The sequence below is a fragment of the Ursus maritimus genome, unplaced genomic scaffold (assembly GCF_017311325.1).
Source record: "Ursus maritimus isolate PB19 unplaced genomic scaffold, ASM1731132v1 scaffold_12, whole genome shotgun sequence".
Taxonomy (NCBI): domain Eukaryota; kingdom Metazoa; phylum Chordata; class Mammalia; order Carnivora; family Ursidae; genus Ursus; species Ursus maritimus.
In genome coordinates this window covers 20,802,621-20,823,798 of record NW_024423564.1, presented here as the reverse complement: position 1 = coordinate 20,823,798, position 21,178 = coordinate 20,802,621, and the positions used below count along the sequence as shown (strand labels likewise).

The 21,178-nt window shown below is 39.7% G+C and overlaps 1 protein-coding gene across 3 annotated transcripts; it reads right to left on the bottom strand.

The window, feature by feature from the left end:
* Positions 1-252: 252 nt before the first annotated feature.
* Positions 253-21,091, bottom strand: EXTL2 (exostosin like glycosyltransferase 2). Of its 3 annotated transcripts, none has more exons than XM_008697648.2 (7): positions 20,339-21,091; positions 19,945-20,112; positions 17,606-17,681; positions 15,995-16,143; positions 5,371-5,798; positions 4,658-4,728; positions 253-2,335 (listed from the first exon to the last, which is right to left on the bottom strand). In XM_008697648.2, exons 4-7 carry the CDS (start codon positions 16,048-16,050, stop codon positions 1,847-1,849), a joined length of 1,044 nt encoding a protein of 347 aa, XP_008695870.1. In that variant the 5' UTR covers positions 16,051-16,143; positions 17,606-17,681; positions 19,945-20,112; positions 20,339-21,091; the 3' UTR covers positions 253-1,846. The 3 variants fall into 3 exon arrangements, with proteins under 3 accessions (XP_008695870.1, XP_008695871.1, XP_040482915.1); XM_008697649.2 differs by having other exon boundaries at positions 20,605-21,091; XM_040626981.1 differs by lacking the exon at positions 15,995-16,143 and having other exon boundaries at positions 20,605-21,091.
* Between the last annotated feature and the right edge of the window lie 87 nt (positions 21,092-21,178).

Below are 21,178 nucleotides of genomic sequence, written 5' to 3'. Positions count from 1 at the left end.
TCACTTTGTGATCACATTTGCTCCCTAATGTCTGAAAGACAGGATACGATTAACTTATGTGATGTTTAAGTTTGAGAACACAAAATGGGAAATAACATCTGGGAATATTTTCCCACTGGAGAATCCCCCCCCTCCCCCCGGGGAAGGTAGCTAATGCCTCTGCTTTACCCTGAGCAACGTATTAGAATATTTAGAAATTTGTAAAAATACGGACCACAAAAATGGGAGTCTGCTTAATTAAGAGAACATCTGCATGGTAGAAGTTTATTTTATTTATCTGCCAGGTGAATTCCAAGAGGCAAAAAATCACTACCAAGGTTGGCCAAAGCAGATAACGAACAATATAGGTTTTTAGTGAGGTTCTGGGTTCTACTGGTTTTATCTGACTGCATTAAGACACATACACATGCCAATGTAAAGAAACAACATATACTGAACTAACTGCACAGAGACCTCCTCGTTGGAACATTAAGCATGATTATTATAATATTTTCACAGCTTTGCAAATGTGAGAATATAATGACATTAGGGGAGGAGGACGGGGGAGAGGAAGAGGAGAAGGTGGTAGACAGGGGCTTAATTAAGTATTCCTTGCTACTAGTGTGAACAAGGACCAAACACAGACACTATGTGGAACACAGATACTAATTCACATAACAGAGTGAGCAAGTTAACAATTTACCGAAGCAGACTCCCTATAAAATTTCTCTGCTATGATTCAGTTCTTATTTTTTTCCTGTATCTATATAATCAAAATATCATCATGATGAATAATGCCTTGAGTCTTTTTTGGAAAAAAAAAAAAAAGCAGTAGCAGCAGCTCTGAATACAAGAGATTAACTTTGTGTATCATACACATAACGCTTTAGTACCCATGAGATAATCAATCCTATGCCCTAACGATAAAGATCTTTCGATACTAAGGGTTGTAACTTTTGCCAGTTCCTAATTAATCATTGTTTCAGAAGATTATTTTATAAGTTTCTTAAACAACACACAGTTTATGTAAAATGTAAGAATTAACATACACTCTCAAGGTCAGATTCAGGGACAAAATGCACTACCTGAATCTAGTAACACATTTGCTCCTTCCTGCATAGAAGTTACACATAAGAAACACAGGGTGCACTTTTTTGTGATCCATGCAGTAAATGTTCACAAAAATCAAGCAAACAACTAGACATCCTTCAGCTACTAAAGTGAACTCTCCCAGTCACAACAGACGTATCAATGAAAATCAAAAGCACTGATGGTTGCATCAAAACCATGCCAGGCCGAATTAGTGCTGGAAAGGGCTGTTGAAAGACCTCAATAAAAGCACTGAGAGTCATGAGTTTTCCACTTGTTTTTATAAGGGATTGAGACTATTCTCCCTTCACATGGCTTTTCTCTACGCCACAGGCTTTTGCTAACGAGGCATTTCAGGCTTCAAATGAAAACAATCATCCTTTAGGGAAAAAGCTGAGAAATGCTTTTCTGGAGTTTCTGATCCTGGAGACAACTTGCTATAGGTCCTTAAGGCAAATGCCAGGAGTCGAAGAAATTGTAGAAGTCTCAGAATGTAAACAAGAAAATCGCTGACCAAGGAGTTCTATCCGTGGATGAAAATTCCTCGCAAAAAGACCTATCTAGAGAGTACCAGCTTCTTGGTTTTTGAAGTTCCTGTGAATTTTATGTCCTAGAAGCACGGTACATTTTTCTTCCTTTGTAGAGACTTCGTAGTGGATAAAAGTTCATGATGTTGCTTAAAAAAAAACCCAAAAAACAAAACCAAACACCAACGCTAGCAAAGAGGAGCTACTCAAATACTAAGCAGTTTTGAGGTTTGTTTTTGTTTGTTTTAGTTTCATATTTTACTCTTGTGGTTGGCATAGGGAAAACCAAACTGAGAAATCATGATGTTGGAGTATTTTAAGGGCATGCTATCGTAGATACTAACAAGCTTATTTATACAGTAAGACCTCTGCAGAAAGTGCTCAGCTCGATGCCACATTCCAGGATAGCCACCGTTGGATTCTTTTTCTAAATTGCCCATGTTTACAGGTTTCACAAATACCCCTGAAGTCTTCCCGGTGCTCTTGGCAATGATAAAATTCATGGCAATATCATCACAGTTCTGGAATTCATCTATCAAAGCATGGACAGCTGCAGGTTGCCTCTGAAACAGGTCAAGGTATTTGCTATGGAAGAATGAGGCTCCAATCAGCACCATAGAGTACTGGTCGCCATTTCCAAACCCCGGTGTTTGCAGTTCAAAACCTCCATAACTGTAGACACCTGATGAAGTAGAGACATGCTTTCTAGGAACAAATCCTACAATTTGATCAGGAAATTGCTGGAAAGATGGAAAAAGAACAATTAAGGGTGGCATTTCTTGAGAGCAGACATGGTGAGAAAGGCAATGATTTATTACAGAGAATTAAACTGACTTATCAGCTTTATTTTATTCTTGGCTTCTACATCTCAATTTCATCTAACTCCAGCCAACTTCATAAATCTATGTCCTGATAGGTTCGCAGGTCAAAATTCCATCACAACCCAAACTGCTAACAAAATTTCTAACCTTATAAATGTTCTCTGAATTCAAATGTTCTCTGATACTAATCAAATCTAGTCACCAAAGAGTTGGTTCTTCAAACTTTGCTTCAAAAGAAGATGACTGTATGAATGCTATTTGTTATGGGAGATAAGAAGATATAGCATAATTATTTTGAAAATCTGTTTCAATCTCTTAGGAGTCCATAAAATCGTGGATCTACATGTATGACTCTACTGTTTTTCCATGTTGATTTCAATGTTCTTGAAAGTCACTGTTGATTTTAAACAATGGTATATTTTTCTCCCTTTTCAGATTGGGTGTTTCCTTTTTAAAAATATGAGTAAAAAATATATAATGAGATGTTGTCAGAATCTTTGAAGAAAGGATAGTAGTAAAACCATAAAAGTAAGATGAAAGTAACTAAAAATGAAACAAAAATCAGCAAACAAGAGAAAAACAGTGAAGCATGGAAAAGAAGTAAGAATTTATACAGTTAAAAGGTTTAGTTCAATCTCATAAGTAATTTGCATTTCACTCATTTACCGAACAGACATTAAACTAGGGACACACACACACACACACACACACACACACACACACACATATATACAAATCACGCTGGGTTAAATCCCATTTCAAAAAAGTCATCATCTGGGGAGGGTATGATCCAGCTATGTGAACAAGGAATTGCCATACTGTGAGATGGTTGTATGTGCAGTTGGGTAAGCGCTGAGGACAGGGTGACAGCTGTGCTGCTGGGAGGCAGAGAGGAAGGGCAGGGAGTCAAGGATAAAGCCTGGGGGGCTTCAGAGAGGATGTGTCATTTACATCCTCTAGGAGGATGAATGAAGTTCCACAGATGGCTAGAGGAGGAAAAGTCATAGCACTAATTAGCAGTAATGGGTGAGCACAAAGGCATGCTAGTTGTCCACTCCAGCCTTGTCTGCCTCTATACCCCAAATTGTTACACTATGCCAGGCACTGACTTTAGGAGTCAGGTTACCTTGGGCAATGGATTGAAACTGTTCTTGTTTATTCTTCTAAATAAAATAATTTTATTATTTATAAAACCTAAAAATCATATTTATCCATCTTTAATTATGGTTTACTTAGATTGTTCTAATTAAACACAGTTCTCCTATTTTTCCCCCACCCACCCCTGATATTTTAGGTAAATTGATTTTTTTACCTGAAATAGAAATTTCACAGCTGGAATATTACATTAGAATTTTTTGCCTAAGAAGCTTTATTTACAGGGCTGGAAAAACTGCTATAGGGGAAAAAACTTGTTGATCTTGGCATAAAGTTAGAAACTGAAGTTTTGAGAGTGCTGATATCTGCAGAGTACTGTGACCACTTAACATTAATATCTAATGTTCTTATATCCCACACAGCTAATTAAGGAGGGTTACTATAGCACAAATGAGACCATTTATTGGGTAACACAGTGTTTAATTATTTGACACAGCTTCAGAATAGTGGTGTGCAGTCCTGGTTTCTGCAACTTGAAATAGCCAGCTACTATTAATTAACACATATTCAATAGCAAAGAATTGGGTTTATAGAATAGCAAATAATTTATGCCTGCTTATCCCAGCTAGGATTTAGGGGGGAAAAAAAACCAAAATAAATAAGGAAATAAAACTGCCACCACAATGACGCATGTGGAATTATTACTAATTCCTAAAAAGTTGTCCCAGCATTAGGATTAAATTTTGTGGGTGTAATTAATGCTTTCTTTTAAAGAAAGTTATATACAAGATTAATACAGAAATATGCTTCTCATTGGAGACACATATCTGTGGCCTCATAGAAAAATATCGCTAGATTTTAGCTTTTGCTATACCAGATCATTTCCTCATTGTTCTCTGGAAGGTAGTTCTAGCTCTTCTCCCCAGCATATCAAATATAAATAAAATATAGATAAAAGATACCATAACTTGCAAGTTGGCTTAAATGAACACGAGACATGTTGATTACCATGCAACAAATATATCTGTCTCTTAGATAAAGACTGCCTACACTGTTTGAGATGCCTCCCATATCAACCATGCTGCCCAACTAAACCCTAGATAAAACTTTATACTGATGAATTCATAAAGGACAGAGCAACATTACCTGCCAAACTGAGAAAGCAAAGACAAGGTCTTGGGCGCTAATTAGCGTGTCATCGTCTACCATTAACACCGCTGCAATGAAAGGAAAAAAAATTTATATCCAACAGTTTGGAAATGAAAACGAAACTAGTAATACACAATGGTGCCTAGATAGATCATTCAAACGAATAATTTTCCGAACAAAATCAGTAAACAAGAAATGTATTCTTGGAGAGATTTGTCTGGTAGAAAGAGTGTTTATTTGAATTGTAATTGATATTTATAATTGCCTGAGGGGAAAATTATCATGCAGCTCTCATCCATTATCCTAGAAATGAACGAACCTATAAATAAATAAAACCGAGGGTCTTTTAAGCAAATGCTCATGAAACTGCTCTGAACGGGAGGAAAAGGGAAGCGGCAAAAGAATCCGTTCGCGTAAGCCGAGCGGCGCCTCCCCACTTTCTGTGGTACCGTAATACGTAATTACAGTCGCTCTTCCTCCGCACTAGCCTCTTTGTCGCCATTGCGAGATGTATGTGATTTCTTCCCCACAAAACTGCTTCCTGACATCTTGAAAATTGCCCCTTAAGGTTTTCAAAGTGCTTTCTTTTGATTCCTTCTCTCTGCTTTCTCCACATTAGTTGGACAAGCGGAAAGCCAGAAAGCCACACACCCGACCCCCGGTGCTGGTGAGCGACAGCCCACGCTGGCTAGGACCCCGGCAACACTCACCATTGGTTTCCAGTTCAGGAAAGACCTGGAGTCGATTTCTCATCCTGTTTGTTGTCTGTAGTTTGAAGATCACAGGGACAGGGTGAGGCCCTAGAGAGTTCCATAACTCGTCTGGTCCCTTCTCCCCAATGTTGTTCCACACCACAATCACTTTATGCAGATACGGCACGGCTTGATAATGATTTAAGAGTCTCAGTAAGAGATCTGTTCTGTTGTACGTCTGCATTACTAGAGTAAAGGAATCCAGGGCGGACTTGCCCTGGGATTTTATTTCCCTACGCAAAGTGAGCATCTTGTCTTCCTTGATATTTGGAAGTAAAGTGGTCAAAGCCCCGGCTACAAGCAGCAGCACAAGGATGACCACCAAAGAGAAACGAAGCACTCGGATGCCCATCACTCGTCCGGGAAGTTTGCAGATGTGGCAACACCTGGAAAAGAAATGGCAACAAGATACAGTGTTAGCATTCTTACTAGTTAACACGTTTTTAGTTTTGCTTTTTAAGGACGGAGGTAAATCTTAATTTGAGTTGATTTAAATTCAGTTCTCCCTGCCTCCTTGATAGGGTGATTTGGCCTAAGATAAAAATGAAAAGTGCAGTGAATAGACCTCCCCTTCTGGGCCGGCTTGCTTCTGGAGCTGTGGACAGAAGCTCATCTACACGCAAGCCACAAGAATTAAGCAGTGTATTTTAAAATCTGCCCTCCTTTTAATATGAAGAATTTGGAACGGAGACTATTTTTTCAAATGGGATTACATTTCTCTTAGTAGTGTACTAATTCATTAAACAGCTTTACTGAGATAGCATTGACATAAAAATTGTATATTTTTAATGTGTACAACCGGATGTTCTGATACATGTATACAGCAGGCGTTTGAACAGCACAGGTTTGAATTGCATGGGCCCACTTAATATGTGGATTTTTTTCAATAAATAGAGTCCAGGACTATTAATGGATTTTGTTTTCCTTATGATTTTCTTAACAACATTTCCAATTTTCTGACTTACTTTATTGTAAGAATACGGTATATGTGTTAATCGACTACATTATAGGTAAGGCTTCTCTGGTCAACAGTAGGACATTAGTTGTTAAGTTCTGGGGGAGTCAAAAGTTATGCGTGGATTTTCAACTGTGCGGGGTACTGGCCTCACATTGTTCAAAGGTCAGTTATAATCCAGTATACAAAATTTAAACGTACTTTTTGGTAGCAAACTTTTTTCCAAATGAAATCCTAGGCAGAATCCTAATATAAGAAACAGATAATAATGGTAGCAGCAGCAGCAACAAACAATTGTAGCGGGTTTACTACTTATCAGGCCCTGCACTGCATGCTTAGCATGTCATGGTATGTACTTATTCACTCAATAAAAGAAATAAATAGTTATGAGTGCTTATTGTACCAGGCACTGTTCTAGGGTCTGTGGACACAGCAACGAATAAGATAAAGTCTCTGCAGTTAGACTCAGAGGACATAGTAGAGCGAGGCAGACTTAAAGTAAACTCAAAGATAAGTTAGCATAGTGGTAACGAAGAGAATACATCAGACTGACATAAGCAAGGGCCAGATTACCAGGGGTCTTGTCAGCCAAATAAGGAGTATTGATTTCTCATTAGTTGCGTAAAACACCCAGTGCACCATGCAATACGTGCCCTCCTTACTACCCATCACCAGCCTATCCCATTCCCCCACCTCCCTCCCCTCTGAAGCCCTCAGTTTATTTCTCAGAGTCCATAGTCTCTCATGCTTCATTCCCCCTCTGATTACCTCCCCTTTATTTATCCTTTTCTTCCCCTACTGATCTTCCTAGTTCTTATGTTCCATAGATGAGAGAAACCAATCATCGAACTTTACATCAAAAACCAGGGATGTACTGTATGGTGACTAACATAATATAATAAAAAATATTATTATAAAAAATATATTAAATTTCATCCATAAAAAAAGAAAAAAGAAAAAGAAAGAAAGAAAAAAAAAAGAGTATTGATTTTATTCTAATTGAGTCGGGAAGCCATTAGAGGGGTTTGACCAGGGCAGGGACAGGATCTAGTTTACCTTTTACTATAGTTTGGATACTTACAGAGGTTAAATATCTTTCTCAAGATTATGAAGCAACTAAGCAATGGATCTGGAATCTATAGCCAGGAAAATCTGCTGCCAGAGCCAAGCAGTTCATCATTACAGGCTAGGGATTTACATTCAGGGTGCACTGAGGTAGCGGAGATCAGAAGGTACTGTAATCAGCCACGTACTCTCCTATTCCTCACCATAACTAAAGGATCCACCTGCTACGGCTACAGAATAGTAGGTAAACAAGCACCCGATGAATGTGGTCTGGACATTCATTGGTCATACATTCCTGGCTGATCAGACCCCTCAGTCACGGATGTAAGAAACGACGGAATCGCACAGGCGGTTTTCCAGAGACCCAGAGCTCCGATTTCCTAGCCACCAATACAGTTCACCATCACCCCTGCTGCCTCCTTCGGGAGCTCTGTTGACTTTCAATTGTTGCCTTTTTTTTTTTTTTTAAATTCTTCTGCTAGTTTTGCTTCTGATTCCAGGTTTTACTTACTCCTCCACAAGCCTGCACAAGCTTTCTAGGTAAGTCCTTATTTTGTATTTTGGCAGCTGAGCCCTCATGCACATCTTAGCATATATATCCTAGATCTGTTCAACTGCTTTGTTCAGGTATGAAAGCCAGAAGTGAGGAAGAAGAATATTCAAACACGCTTACCTATAAAAAGACTGCAAGCAAAAATCAACCAGAAGTTTCTAAACATTTAGAAAACACCTTTAAGAAAAAAATAGATCTTAGAAGCGGAAAGAATGAGATATTATTCTTGATGACTTGAATGGATCCATCATCTACCCTCTTATTATTTTTCATACAGTTTCTCTTCTTAGGGACACCTGGATGGCTCAGTCGGTTAAGTATCTGCCTTCAGCTCAGGTCATGATCCCAGAGTCCTAGGACTGAGTCCTGCATTGGGCTCCCTGCTCTGCTTCTCCCTCCCTCTGCCTCTTCCCCTGCTTGTGTTCTCTCAAATAAATAAATTTTAAAAATCTTAAAAAAAAAATTTCTCTTCTTAGGCAATACAATAAAAAAATTCTCTCATCTATTCCACAATACAGACAGATGTGATAAAGCTGGGGGAGACTTCATACTGCTCCCTCCCAGCTGTGCTATGCCGACTGCGCTGAGCCACTGTCGCTGTCCTGTGTACCACTGTCTCTGTACAGTTAGTTTTGGTTGTCGCCGTCTCCTTAGAAAAGTGCACTGTGTGGATACCTAAGCTTGACTCCACACCCTGTGGTTTAACTGGGCACATGCAGCCAGACCACGTTCCACAGGCGATCCCAACACCGTAGTTTAAATCTTCCCATCTCACAGATTAGGTTCCCAGTGAAATCTCACTTTAATTTCCAAATGATGTTCAGTCAACCTTTTATTTTTCATGGAGGAGATTTAGCAGTGGTGAATTCAAGCGACAATCCCATTCCCGTGATCTTGTTTCATGTGGTAAGGCATGTTTTGCAATTGTAGAAATGGTTTCTCCATATTTGGTTCAGCAAGGACATGGAAAGACCATATAGACCATGCCTTTAATATCTCCCTTTGAAGTGTACGAGGATGGGGAATGGAGAATTCTAACGGGGCTAGGGGCATCCGCTCCATGACTGGAGAGTGCACTGAGGCATGTGCAAGCAAAGAAGAGCTTATTCATAAGATCAAGGGGATGGTCATTGTCATTCAGCAACTCTCACTTTCCAATAGTCCAGATTTGGAAAGCAATGTTACCTTGTAGTAACCTTTTCAGAGAGTTTTCAAAGAATATTCTCTCCTGGACTTTCTCTGTAGCATGTTCTGTTAAGAAAAGCAATTTTGTGTCTCTCCTTTTATCACAGCCTCACTCAAGATATGAATAAAATGAATTATTTTTGAAGTAACCTCAGCTTACTATGATTATTTTTCAAGGACAGTAATTTAAGGCTTTAGAATACAATGTTTTCATTGCATGTACCCTCTTACTAAAACAACACATACTGTTAATGTAGTCAACCAAGGAAAAGCCATTATGAATTAATAATCTTGGTTCAAAGGCCTTGAAAATCCTTCTAACATATTGAATCAAAAGCAGGTCTCATAAAACACATTTTCAGTTCTGCATAAAAATGGCTAGCTATGAGCACTCAGAGCAAAGAATCATCTGACAATTGCATTAAAATACACCCTGATTAAAATCTTTGTGTTCATTTTCCACAACTGAGTAGGAACAGCATACTGCAAAACTTACACAGAGGTGTTTCTAGTTTCTAAAGCAGACGTGGGTAACTATCTGGCAATTTTAGTGTAGAAAAAGTAATGAAACTAATTACTATAGCCTACTAGAAATATAATTATGTAATTATATTTATATATAATTATATGCCCTACTATAAATATACATTGTCAAAGACACTCATGAGTATTTCACTTTTACCTATACTTTTAAGTAGGATTCATCCCCATGCCCATCATAGAAATTTCCTCTTTCAGATAACTTCTAATCCCCTATTTTACCTGTATCAAAAATGTGTTGGGAGATATGAATAATTTATCTTTAGAAATGCAGTATAAATATTTCATGTGGTATTTATTAAATAATGCAACCCAATACAATTATGTAAAATTTTTAGTCTGTATGGAAAAGCAAGAAGAGCAAGAACTTCAGAGACTGCAGGGCAAGTGGCACATCTGTACTTTGAGAACAGGTGAAGTCTGGAACTCCACTGTAGGCCCGCTAGAAACAGTTTCAGATCAGCTTGGAGAATAACGATGACTTCACTGGCTGTCTGCATTTCAGTTTCTAGCTTTCGTCTACTCTTTCTCTAGAGAAAGAACTTACCACCTAATTCACAGCTTTGAGCTTGAACTGGAGATATGAGGAAGAGCACAACTAGGATAGTCTCCATCTTACATGGAAAGAACCAAGAAGTAAAGGGAGGCACCTTCCAGTTCTCTTGCCCTCAATTCCTACACCTTCTTCGTATATTTTTTTAATTTCTTTTTAATGTCTGTATATATTTACTGACACCCGGTCTCTTCTAAAAAGGATCTGACAGCTCTTAGACTATTCCTTCTCTGCCTTTCTCCAGTCCATGACTACCGTAGATTAAATGTGACTTTAATAAACAGGGTAAATGTCAGCAAACCCAAAGGTCTTCCTTTCTCTTCTCCTGATCATCTGAAAAATCAAAGACCCCCAAATTATTTTTGCACATACGTTAACTTACTAGTTCTTCATAGGTAGAGAGCATATCCTTTTAGTTATTTTCATATGGTTATTCTAGCATCTTCTACACCAGGGGTTTTCAACAGGGAACGACTCTGTTCTCCATATGACATGTGGTAAAGACTGGAGACATTTTTGATTGTCAGGACTGGGGAAGAGATGCTTATCGAGTGGGCAGATGTCAGAGTTGCTGCTAAAATCCTGTAATGGACAGGACACCCCCCAAAGGGAAGAATTATCCAGCTTAACATGCCAATAATGCTGAGGTTGAGAAACCCTGCTCTACATAGACTGTACCTAACAAGACGTACCTGAACATGATCAGGGGACAGACTGTTAGCCAGGTGGCCTCTGAAAACCCCACTGCTTGGGTTATACTCAAACAGTAAGGGATAAAGCCGTAGCTCCAAAACTGACCCAATATTTAAATGCTTTACTATATACACATAAACTGAAAGAGCTCAGAGCTCTAAGTCACTTCCTTATTTCATAGAGAACTCAAGGTCCAGGCATAAGGAACTTGCCTAGGCTCATGCATGTGGCACACTTAGTGGCAGAGCCAGCAAAAGAATCAAGATCTGCTGACATTTAACGTTTCAAATATCCAGGACTCTTTCCACTGTGTCATGCTAAATTCTGCAAGGATGTATCAAAGTATCAGTACATAAGACTGTCACTATCTGTACAATAATATAAGTATTCATGCTTGGTATGCTGGGGTATTTTTTTACAACTTTATTAAGAATTATTTCATATACCCTAAATTTCACCCACTTAAAGTACAATGGACTCTTCAACAACACAGGCATTAGGGATACCAACCACTCCACCCTGCAGTCAAAACCCCATCTATAGCTTTTAACTCCCCCAAGACTTAACTACTAGCAGCCCACTGTAGACCAGAAGCCTTAGAGTAACATAACCAGTGGATTAACACATATTTTGTATGTTACACATATTATATACTCCATTCTTACAATTAAGTAAGCAAGAGAAAAGGAAATGTTATTAAGAAAATCATAAGGAAAAGAACATCCACTTATAGCACTGTACCATATTTACTGAAAAATATCTGCATGTTAGTGGATCCGCATAGTTCAAACCCATGTTGTTTGAGGGTCAACTAAGCACTTCATTGGCTTTTGATATATTCACAGAATTGTGCAACCATCACCACAATCTAATTTTAAAACATTTTCAACACCCCAAAAAGAAACCCCAGACCCATTCATTAGCAGTCATTCCCCCCATTCTCATCTCCCCCAATCTTGTCCCCCACCCCCTCACCAGGCAATCACTAATCTACTTTGTCTCCATAGATTTGCCTATTCTGGACATTGCATATAAATGGAATCCTACAGTATGTGGTTGTTGTGTCCGGCTTTTTTCCCTTAGCAGAATGTCTTCAAGGTTCACCCATATCATAGTATATACATTAGTACCTCGCTCATTTTGTTTTATTGCCACATAACATTCCATTCCCACATAGACATAACACATTTTGTTTATCTGTTCATCAGTTGCTGGACATTTGGGTTGCTTCCACAGTTTGCTATTATGAATAACGCTTCTATGAACATTCACGGACAGGTTTTTATGTGACCATATGTTTTCATTTCTCTTAGGTATATACTTAGGAGTAGAACTGTGGGGCCGCTATGTCAGAAATTTTTTAATATCTGAGACTTGAATAGCTTTTGGAAGAGCATTATTTGAAACGTTAAAAAAAATTTCTTAACTGTGGGTATAAGTGTAAGAAAGTAAATAATGCACATCTATAAGCCAACAGTTGGAAATTCTCCAATGGGTGCCTCTAAACGGACCAGGCAATTTGAATTTTCGAAGACCCACTATTCAGTATTTACTTATATCATCTCTCCAAATTCCCTAGAAGGAATGCNGTTGAATGAATAATTCTTTTCTCAGGGCTAGTTCCTCCAGACTGAAAAAGCAACAATCATCCAGACTGAAGCTGAAAACAAATATGCCAGAACATAGTATGAACAAAGATTAGTTATGTCCTCTGACTCATAAAGTAGAAAAGCAGGGAGCAGCCTGATGTCGTACATTGAGAAGCTGTCATTTTCATTTTGATGCCACAGATGGCAGAGAACGGTAACTATTCTGTCATTTCACCACTAGATTTGTCTCATATTGTACAGATTGTTTTCTCCTCTGGTTGATCCTGCAAAATATGTACTTGCCTAAAAACTGATGATTATAGAATATAGATGCTCAGAAAGGGGCCCTCAGCTGCCAAGACGTAAAATCATCTCCACAGTGGAACGCAGAGGCCAATTCAGAACCTGGGCTTTCCTTCCGTGAACACGCGCACGAGTTGGGAGAGACAGCTATGCACCTGCTGAGCAGTTTCTGACCAGGTTTATAGCACACAGATGACACTCACTGCTCAGCCGTGGCAAAGGGACACTTGGTGCCAAGTGCCAGAAGGACTTTTCTTTTACGGTACTGACAGCCAGTGTGCGGGCCAGGACTCCATGTGTTGGTACATGCTATTTCTCCACCTACAAAACCCTTTCCTGTCCCCACCTGACAAATGCCTACTCCCAGGCCCCTCCCAAGTCTCTTTCAAACATCCCCTCCACTGGGAACATTCCTCACATTCTCCATCCTCAGTGCTCCTGGGAACTCAGAAAATAGCATCGCTAGGCTTTGTTTCTAGGTATTAGAACCATTGACTATGCTCCTTTTTGAATCTGACTGTATCTGGAAGGCAGTTTCCATTAGTCTTTATCATCCAGAACAGCGCCAAGCTCATTTTTTGAGTAAGTGCTCCTAATTCTTTGTGGTTAAATGGGGTGAGAGAATCTCCTTTTTTTTTTTTTTTTTTTTTTGGTGCAAAATGGTGGTTTATTAAAGCGCGGGGACAGAACCCCTGGGCAGAAAGAGCTGCTGCTCTGGGGTTGTGAGGGAGGGGATCTCTTTTTAAATTGTCTTCAACTCGGGGTCCCCGGGTGGCTCACTTGGTTAAGCGCCTGCCTTCAGCTCAGGTCATGATTCTGGAGTCCCAGGATTGAGTCCCACATCAGGCTACTCAGCAGGGAGTCTGCTTCTCCCTCTGACCCTCTCCCCTCTCATGTTCTCTCTCTCTCAGTCTCTCTCTCAAATAAATAAATAAAATCTTTAAAAATAAATAAATAAAATAAATAAAAAATAAATTGTCTTCAACGCCACAATGGGTAAGAAATGCTTGAAACTAACAGAACAAACTTAAATGCAAACGAAGGCCCAGTTAAGACTAGAGAGCACCCAAGAAACCAATCCCTATGTAAAAGAGCTGAGTTATCCCCATTTGGTGACTAGCACAGCCAATCAGAAATGTGGTCTCAAGCACAAGCCACTTTTCTACTTTCAGTTCTGTGGCCAAGCTACTTGACAAATAAAAGACACCCAGAACCTTTTTTTTTTTTTTTTTTTTTGCCTCTTTTCAAAGATATTCTGCATTAAAATACCTTTGCACATCCTTGTTTCTATGGAAGCTCTTGGAGAATGAGCTGATTTGCTTTGGGGGGAAATCATCACTTCTTAGATAATATTGTCCTTGTGAATTTCCCCAAACTTTTAGGAGCTAACAAAAATTAGAAGCTAGATGACTTAATCTGGCAGGCAGCATACAAGATTTAAACCAACAGAAAATAAAATCCTACCTAGTTGAGAAATGAAATTTTAGTTTGGGTCCAGGAACTGACCCGAAAAACCCCTTTGACTTCAGGATGACCAGCAGAAAAAGAAAACTAAGTGAGAACACTGCCGCCAAGTGTCATTCACCATTGCCCATAGTAAGCCTCTTGCATTAAAATTTCAAGCTGCATACACTAGAATTTACTTCACGGCAAAACACAGAATGCCAGAAATAGCACATGAAAGGTCACTTTTCTTTACAAGTCCTTTCCAGGTGCTATCCAGTATTCTGGGAAGAGTTTTGCCTTTAGTATTTTCCACATATTCAAGAAATTCATTCTTTTCACTGTTATTTTAGAAGTGCCATACCACTTTTCTCATCCTTTACCAACTGCTATCTTCTGCTCCCTAAATGATTTTCCCTCACTCTTTCTCCTGAGGAACCCATCTGTTCTTACAAGGCTCTTCCTAACTCCCATTACTTTCTTCACAGGTCTAAATACATCAAAATAAGCTAAATGGGGGCGCCTGGGTGGCACAACGGTTAAGCGTCTGCCTTCGGCTCAGGGCGTGATCCCGGCGTTATGGGATCGAGCCCCACATCAGGCTCCTCTGCTATGAGCCCGCTTCTTCCTCTCCCACTCCCCCTGCTTGTGTTCCCTCTCTCTCTGCCTGTCTCTCTCTCTGTCAAATAAATAAATAAAATCTTAAAAAAAAATAAGCTAAATGATTTTGTGTTACCAATAAATATGCTTTATTATTCGTATTTAGGAATAGGACATTTTTTAGGAATAGGAAAAACAGGAGTAGGAATAGACTTATAGTAAAAATAAATGATAAAAGTGTCCATAATGTGGGATTCATCTTGTGGTCCTGCTGTACTTAGGATCGAGTGTACAGTGTTCCGAATGGAGCTTTTGGATCCATGACCACAATCTGGATCAACTGGGTAGTGGACTGGCGATTAGGATGAATACGATTAGTCTTTTCTATTCACGGTATACCTGGCTACATATATAAGATGACTGAGAGCCTGTCCTTTAGAAGGCTTAGTTCTGGCCCTCACTGCATTTTGAAACTGTCGTTCTGAAACAGTATTGCTAAAGCAGATTGATAAATAGCTACCTTCACTGCAATATCACATTTGAATAGATAGATGCTGTGACAGGTCATTTCTCACTGCGGGCTGTAAGGGAAGAATTTCCGTACTGGGCACATTAAAGATCAAGTCCTCCTGTTGGCAGCCAAGCAGAGAGAGCCATTCTTTATAGGTAAGTCAGGTTTGAATGAACACCAAGGGCAGCATTTAAAGGAGGGATAACAGACAGTAAGTACCTGTGTTTCCACTTCCCTCCCCAGTCCCACCCCTTTATCCATAGCAAAAGCTGCCCAATAGTCCTGGCATTTTTTTTTTTCCCTCCTAAGCCTGTACAAAGCATCAGATTCCTTTTCTATGCTTCCTCAGACAGCTACTATCAATTAACTGGATTTGTTCCATTATCACTGATTTAAGAGGCAATAACATATAAGTATTATGTGGAACTTTTTTTTAAAGTACCTCCTCCTTTAATCCAGCCACTTGTTACTGAGGCAGACAGCGAGGTCCGCTCTACTCTCAAAGCGCCCGGGTTATACTAGATAAAACTGTGCTAGATAAAAGTTTACTTTAGCCTTGCATCTTTCTCCTGGAATTGCTAATTAATGGTACCTATGATGAAGATAATGATGATGATGATGTTTGGAGATGACCAATTCCATGGACATGTATTAGGGCAGGAGTAGGAATGGTCTTATTTCTAAGAGCAACATCCATGACTTGTAAGGATCCAAGGAGTCAATGCATCCTAAGAAGAAAGCCTAGAAATAGAAAAGCATTTTTAGCTCAGTACAGTGCCATGCAAAATTAGTTCCAGAAATGGGTCAAAAAGAAACCAAGTACATCTGCAAATATATTACTTTTACCATTCTAGCATAATAGAGCTTTTCATTTGAACTTCTGTTTCAGTCACAGGAAAACGGAGAGAAGGCAAGATTGTTAGGCAACGGATCTCTGGAATATTCTATGGAAACTTCTCTCTTTTAGGAAACAGTGGTGTTCAGCAATAAACTCACATTCCAAAATCGCTAAGAGAAACAGATCTCATACATATGAATTATAATTTATAAATAGTTTCAGATATCAAACCTAACATCAAAGCAATCCTGGCTCATACAAGCTTTCTAACCTTATTAGAGGAAGGTCTGAATCCCCGTGGTAAATATCCATCAGTCAACAAATATTTACAGTACTTACCCCGTCAGAACCTGTAAAGCACTGTCAGGCACTAGGGATGGTAATGCAAAGAGCACCCAGTTCCTGCCCTCACAGAGCTCAGCAATAGTAATGAAAACTGTCAGACCTCTGCCACTTGTGTGTTATATAATATCTCAAACCAGTAAGGTTTCAAATCTTTAGAGACAAGGAAATTAAAATATATCCACCCCATTTTAGAGATGGGATAGCGGAGACTCAGAATATGAAATGATTTTCCCTGAGCCACAGAAAGAGTGATAGGTCACACCAAATTCCACACTTGCGCCATTTTGTATTTTCAGTGTCTTGCATAGTCTCTTATCTTCAGCTTTGTTCTAGTCTACAAGAACATTTCAACTTTATGGATATTGGCTTTATTCCGTAAGCTGAACTATTTTGATGGGTAAAGACTAAAGGAGGTCCTACGGTATTTTCTAACAGATCCTGGCTCAAGTAGCAACTTTTATTTCCAAGGAAACAAGAGTATCTCTAGAGGAAATAATTCTTCTCAGATAAAAATATTGGTACTACACTCAGGTTCACAGCAGCATTGTTCACAAGAGTCAAAAGGTGGAAGCAACCCCATATCCATTAACAGAAGAGTGGCTAAACAAAATGTGGTATACACATATAATGAAATACTATTTAGCCTTTAAAAGGAAGGAAATTCTATCACATGCTACACCATGGATGAACCTTGAGGATATTATACTAAGTGAAATAAACCAGTCACAAAAAGATAAATACTTATATGAAGTATCTAGAGTAGTCAAATTCATAGAGATAAAAAGTAGAATGGTGGTTGCCAGGGGCTGGGGGAAGGATGAAATGGGGAGTTGGTTAATGAGTACAGCGTTTCAGTTCTGCAAAATGAAAAGGTTCTGGAGAATGGTTGATCAACAATGTAAATATTCTTCATACCACTGAACTATACACTTAAAAATGGTTAAGATAGCAAATATCATGTTATGTGTATTTTACCACGATTTTTAAAAAACAAACCAAAAAAACCATACTGGTACTTACCTCATTATGGTAATTTGAACTTTTTAAAAATTTCCTTTATGGCTTCTGTAATTGATAGGAACAGGATCTCTTGGTGCTATTAGGGGAAATCAAAGATTTTTCTGTGACATTTTTGTCAATCATCAGGAAATTTTTAAAAATGCTTTTAATGTCATGGCCTATAGGCTTCAAATTATTTTTAGAAATTAGAAAGAGCTATTCTGTGTTCTAAAAATTTAATTTAGGCAGTGAGATAGATAACGTCTTCCTGTGAGGTTGGAGCTAACCCTGCTATATTTTTGTTTTCACCTTTGGGAAGTATGCAGAAGCAGAATAAACTCCTATCATCCTGCCTATCTACTGTGGTTACACATTAGAAACCTAGATGCCGTATATATGTACCATGGAGCAAAACCTTGGAATGCATTAGCAATTTACACTTATACTTGATTTCTAGATTTTTAAAAACCTGTAGTTTTATCCTAAAAACCTGTAGTTTAATCCACCATTAGAGCTTCTTTATTCAGTCGAGGCTCACGGGGCATTCAATTTGAAGTATCTAAAAAAGCATGGGGTCTAAAATAGGGCTGCAGCTAAATGCCAGGGTTGATTACTGAGGAATGACAGATGGCATCCTTCCTATTCCTTACTGACTACTGCCTGAAAGGAGCTGGAACCCTGACTGGAGATAAGCGTCTGCCCCTTCATTCTCTCTGCATTCATTTCTCGTAGTCCTCAATCACATGTCTGAGAAGCTGGAGTTTTTTTTTCCCTCGTATAGTCTGCCTAGTTAATCTAATGCAATTAATTAGTAGAAGATGATCTAAACAAATACTTCGAAGTTCAGGGCAGAAATCCATTTATTCAAAAATGTTCATTACTCTATTTTATAACCTTAAAAACCCCATTTAATCTTTTAAGACATGAAGGAATTAAGAATTATGATTGGAATCTTTCAAAATCCTGCATCTCTAATGACCACCTGAATTGAGCTGAAGAATCATTTTCGATTTTCCAAAATGATGTTCTTTCATGAAACAAGTTATTGAAGGGTAACAGGATGGCTGGGACAAAAGGCTTGGTATATATCAAAAGACTCACTGAGTGACAGTTGTCTCCCTTTGATACACCAAGGGCATACACTGTGCTCATCTTGAACATTACACAATTCTAAAATCTTAGACTGATTTGCCTGTCACCCTCTCTCCTCACATCAGCTTCTTCTTCCCATAAAATCCTTCCATGAAAAGAACTTTGACTTAACTGGCTTTATAATTATTTTCTTCCTCCCACCCTGTGCCCAGCACAGAGCCTTCCAGAGAGTAGACACTCATTAAATGACCGCTGAATGAAAGAAACTAACATTAACTTTGATATGACAATATATATTGGTCAACATATATGGAAGAAATTTTATTTCATAATGACAAAAGAAGTGAGACACGAACATTTTCCACTCATGGAACTTTTCCTCATTTAACTAGTGTTCAATTTCTATTTCCAATAAAATGCCTTTAGTATTGAAGTTAGTAATTACGTCGTCTAAGACTGAAAGATGTTAAGTGGCATTGCCACTTTTTGAAAGGAGAAGGCCCTCGCAGGAATATCTGTATCTTTGAGACTGGGGAGTGGGGCAATTTGGGAGGTCCAGGAAACCAATATAACTGAAATTAAACTTCAGTTTCTCCAACTTTTTCAAAAGTATTTGAAAGGAGTAATGGGGTAATGCAGATTTCTCCATAAACCAGCTGAGCAATTTCTCATTCATAGCAGTATAGGATAAAATGCAGAATTCATTTTCAAAGGTGGAATGCAAAAATACAGTCTCAAATTGCAGCTGACCTTGATGAATTAAGAGAATACTGGAAATCGGTTACTTGAATTCGGTTATTTCTATATACTCCCCCTCCCCCCGTTACATCGTATTGAAACAAAGCAGTTTTGGAGAAAACCCCAATTACCATGGAAATATTTATCTTTAACCTAGTCTGCACTCACTTAATATTTCCCCAGCAGTGCAGCAGAATAAAATTCAAAGTCTATGGCTCATATAAAAGCTTCCTAAAAAATATAAATAAATTCTATTAATTGAAAATGTTTCTATGTTTACGTTAAAATAACGAAACATAGGCCAAGAAAGGCAAAGATAAAATACTCTTTACAGAACTTAATTTCTGGAATCTAGCTGTTTTACACAGCAGTTTTAATTAACATGAACACTGAAAAAAATAACATTTTCAAAAATAAAGACAACGAATCACTACCCCACTCACGCACAAAGTTGCAAGAACGAGAGCAAAACATGCATATATCCTCACTGCAAAATGTGTTTAACACGAGAGCATTTGCTATTTCCTTACCTCGAGTGCAGAAGATTGCAGTGGGGCCAGCCGATTTATTAGCTTGCAGCCTGGTTCTCACAAAACGGAAGGGGCGTCTCGCTTGCTCATTTTTTTGTTTTTTCTGTTTTTGTTTTTTTCTAAAGCCAGCAGCGTGCATCCACCCTGCCTCATTCGCTGAATGATAACCTGGAAAAAATACCGCCCGCAAAGTGAGCGCCTGAAGCAGGGGACAGTCCCCGGGTGGCCGCCCCTCCCTCCCGGTGACGCTCCACTTCCTGTTAGACTAAAAGGCTGTTCCCAAGAAGCTCGGTTTTGTAGTTTCCAGCCCACTTCCAAAAGCCGGTCCTCCTTTTCCCCCCGTTTCTTCCCCAAGGTATCAACTTTTAATCATTCACGTGACGGACCACCTGACCTTATCCAAACAATTCTCCGGAAAGGCTCGCGTAGGAACGTTCCAACGACTGTGGGTGCCCAGGACAAGCCCGAGAGCTCGCGTCTCTGCGCCCCACCGACGGGTCAGCTCCTCCAGCACCTCCCTCAAAGGCGCAGGGAGGTTCTGACAAGAATTACAGCCGCAGCTGCGGCCCCCGGGATGACCTGGAAGTGAAGGGGACCTGCACGAACTCGAGAGTTTTGGGGGGTTCGCGGGTTGAGATTGTCCGGGAAGCAATGCCTTACCAAAACCTCAGTTCCAACACGGTCTCGTAGAGGTTTCCTTTAAAGGGCTTCTTCTGGATTCATTTAACATTCTTTCGAAAGGCATGTATTGATTGCCTCACACTTGGCAGTACGGAAGTCCAGGCGCGGTTTTCGGGGACTGGATTACTAGGATTTGGGTGCTCACCGAGTTCACCCAGCAAAAGCATCACTTGCGCTTCCTGCGGACTGGCGGCTACAGAACACGTTGCCGCCTGGGTTCTAAAGCATTGCCATCTCAAGCACGGATTTAATGCTAGTAGGGGGAAATGGCGAAAGGGCAGGCGCTGGACGCCAGCGCATCCGGGAACATCAGTGGTAGGCGGTCGGGGTGGGCGACAGCGGGCCCTCAACCTCCCAGTCATCCCAGTCTGTGGGCCGCCACCTCAGGATTTTCTTCGTGCCTCCATCCCAGGCCAGCGCATTAACCACCTAGCAGTTGCCACCTTTTTCTGCCCCCTACACGCCCCCCCAGCTCCCACCTCGCCCCCGCCGTAAGCCCCGCCTCCTGCCGTGCAGGCCCCACCCCCGGCCCCGCCTCCCCCTTTCGCGTCCC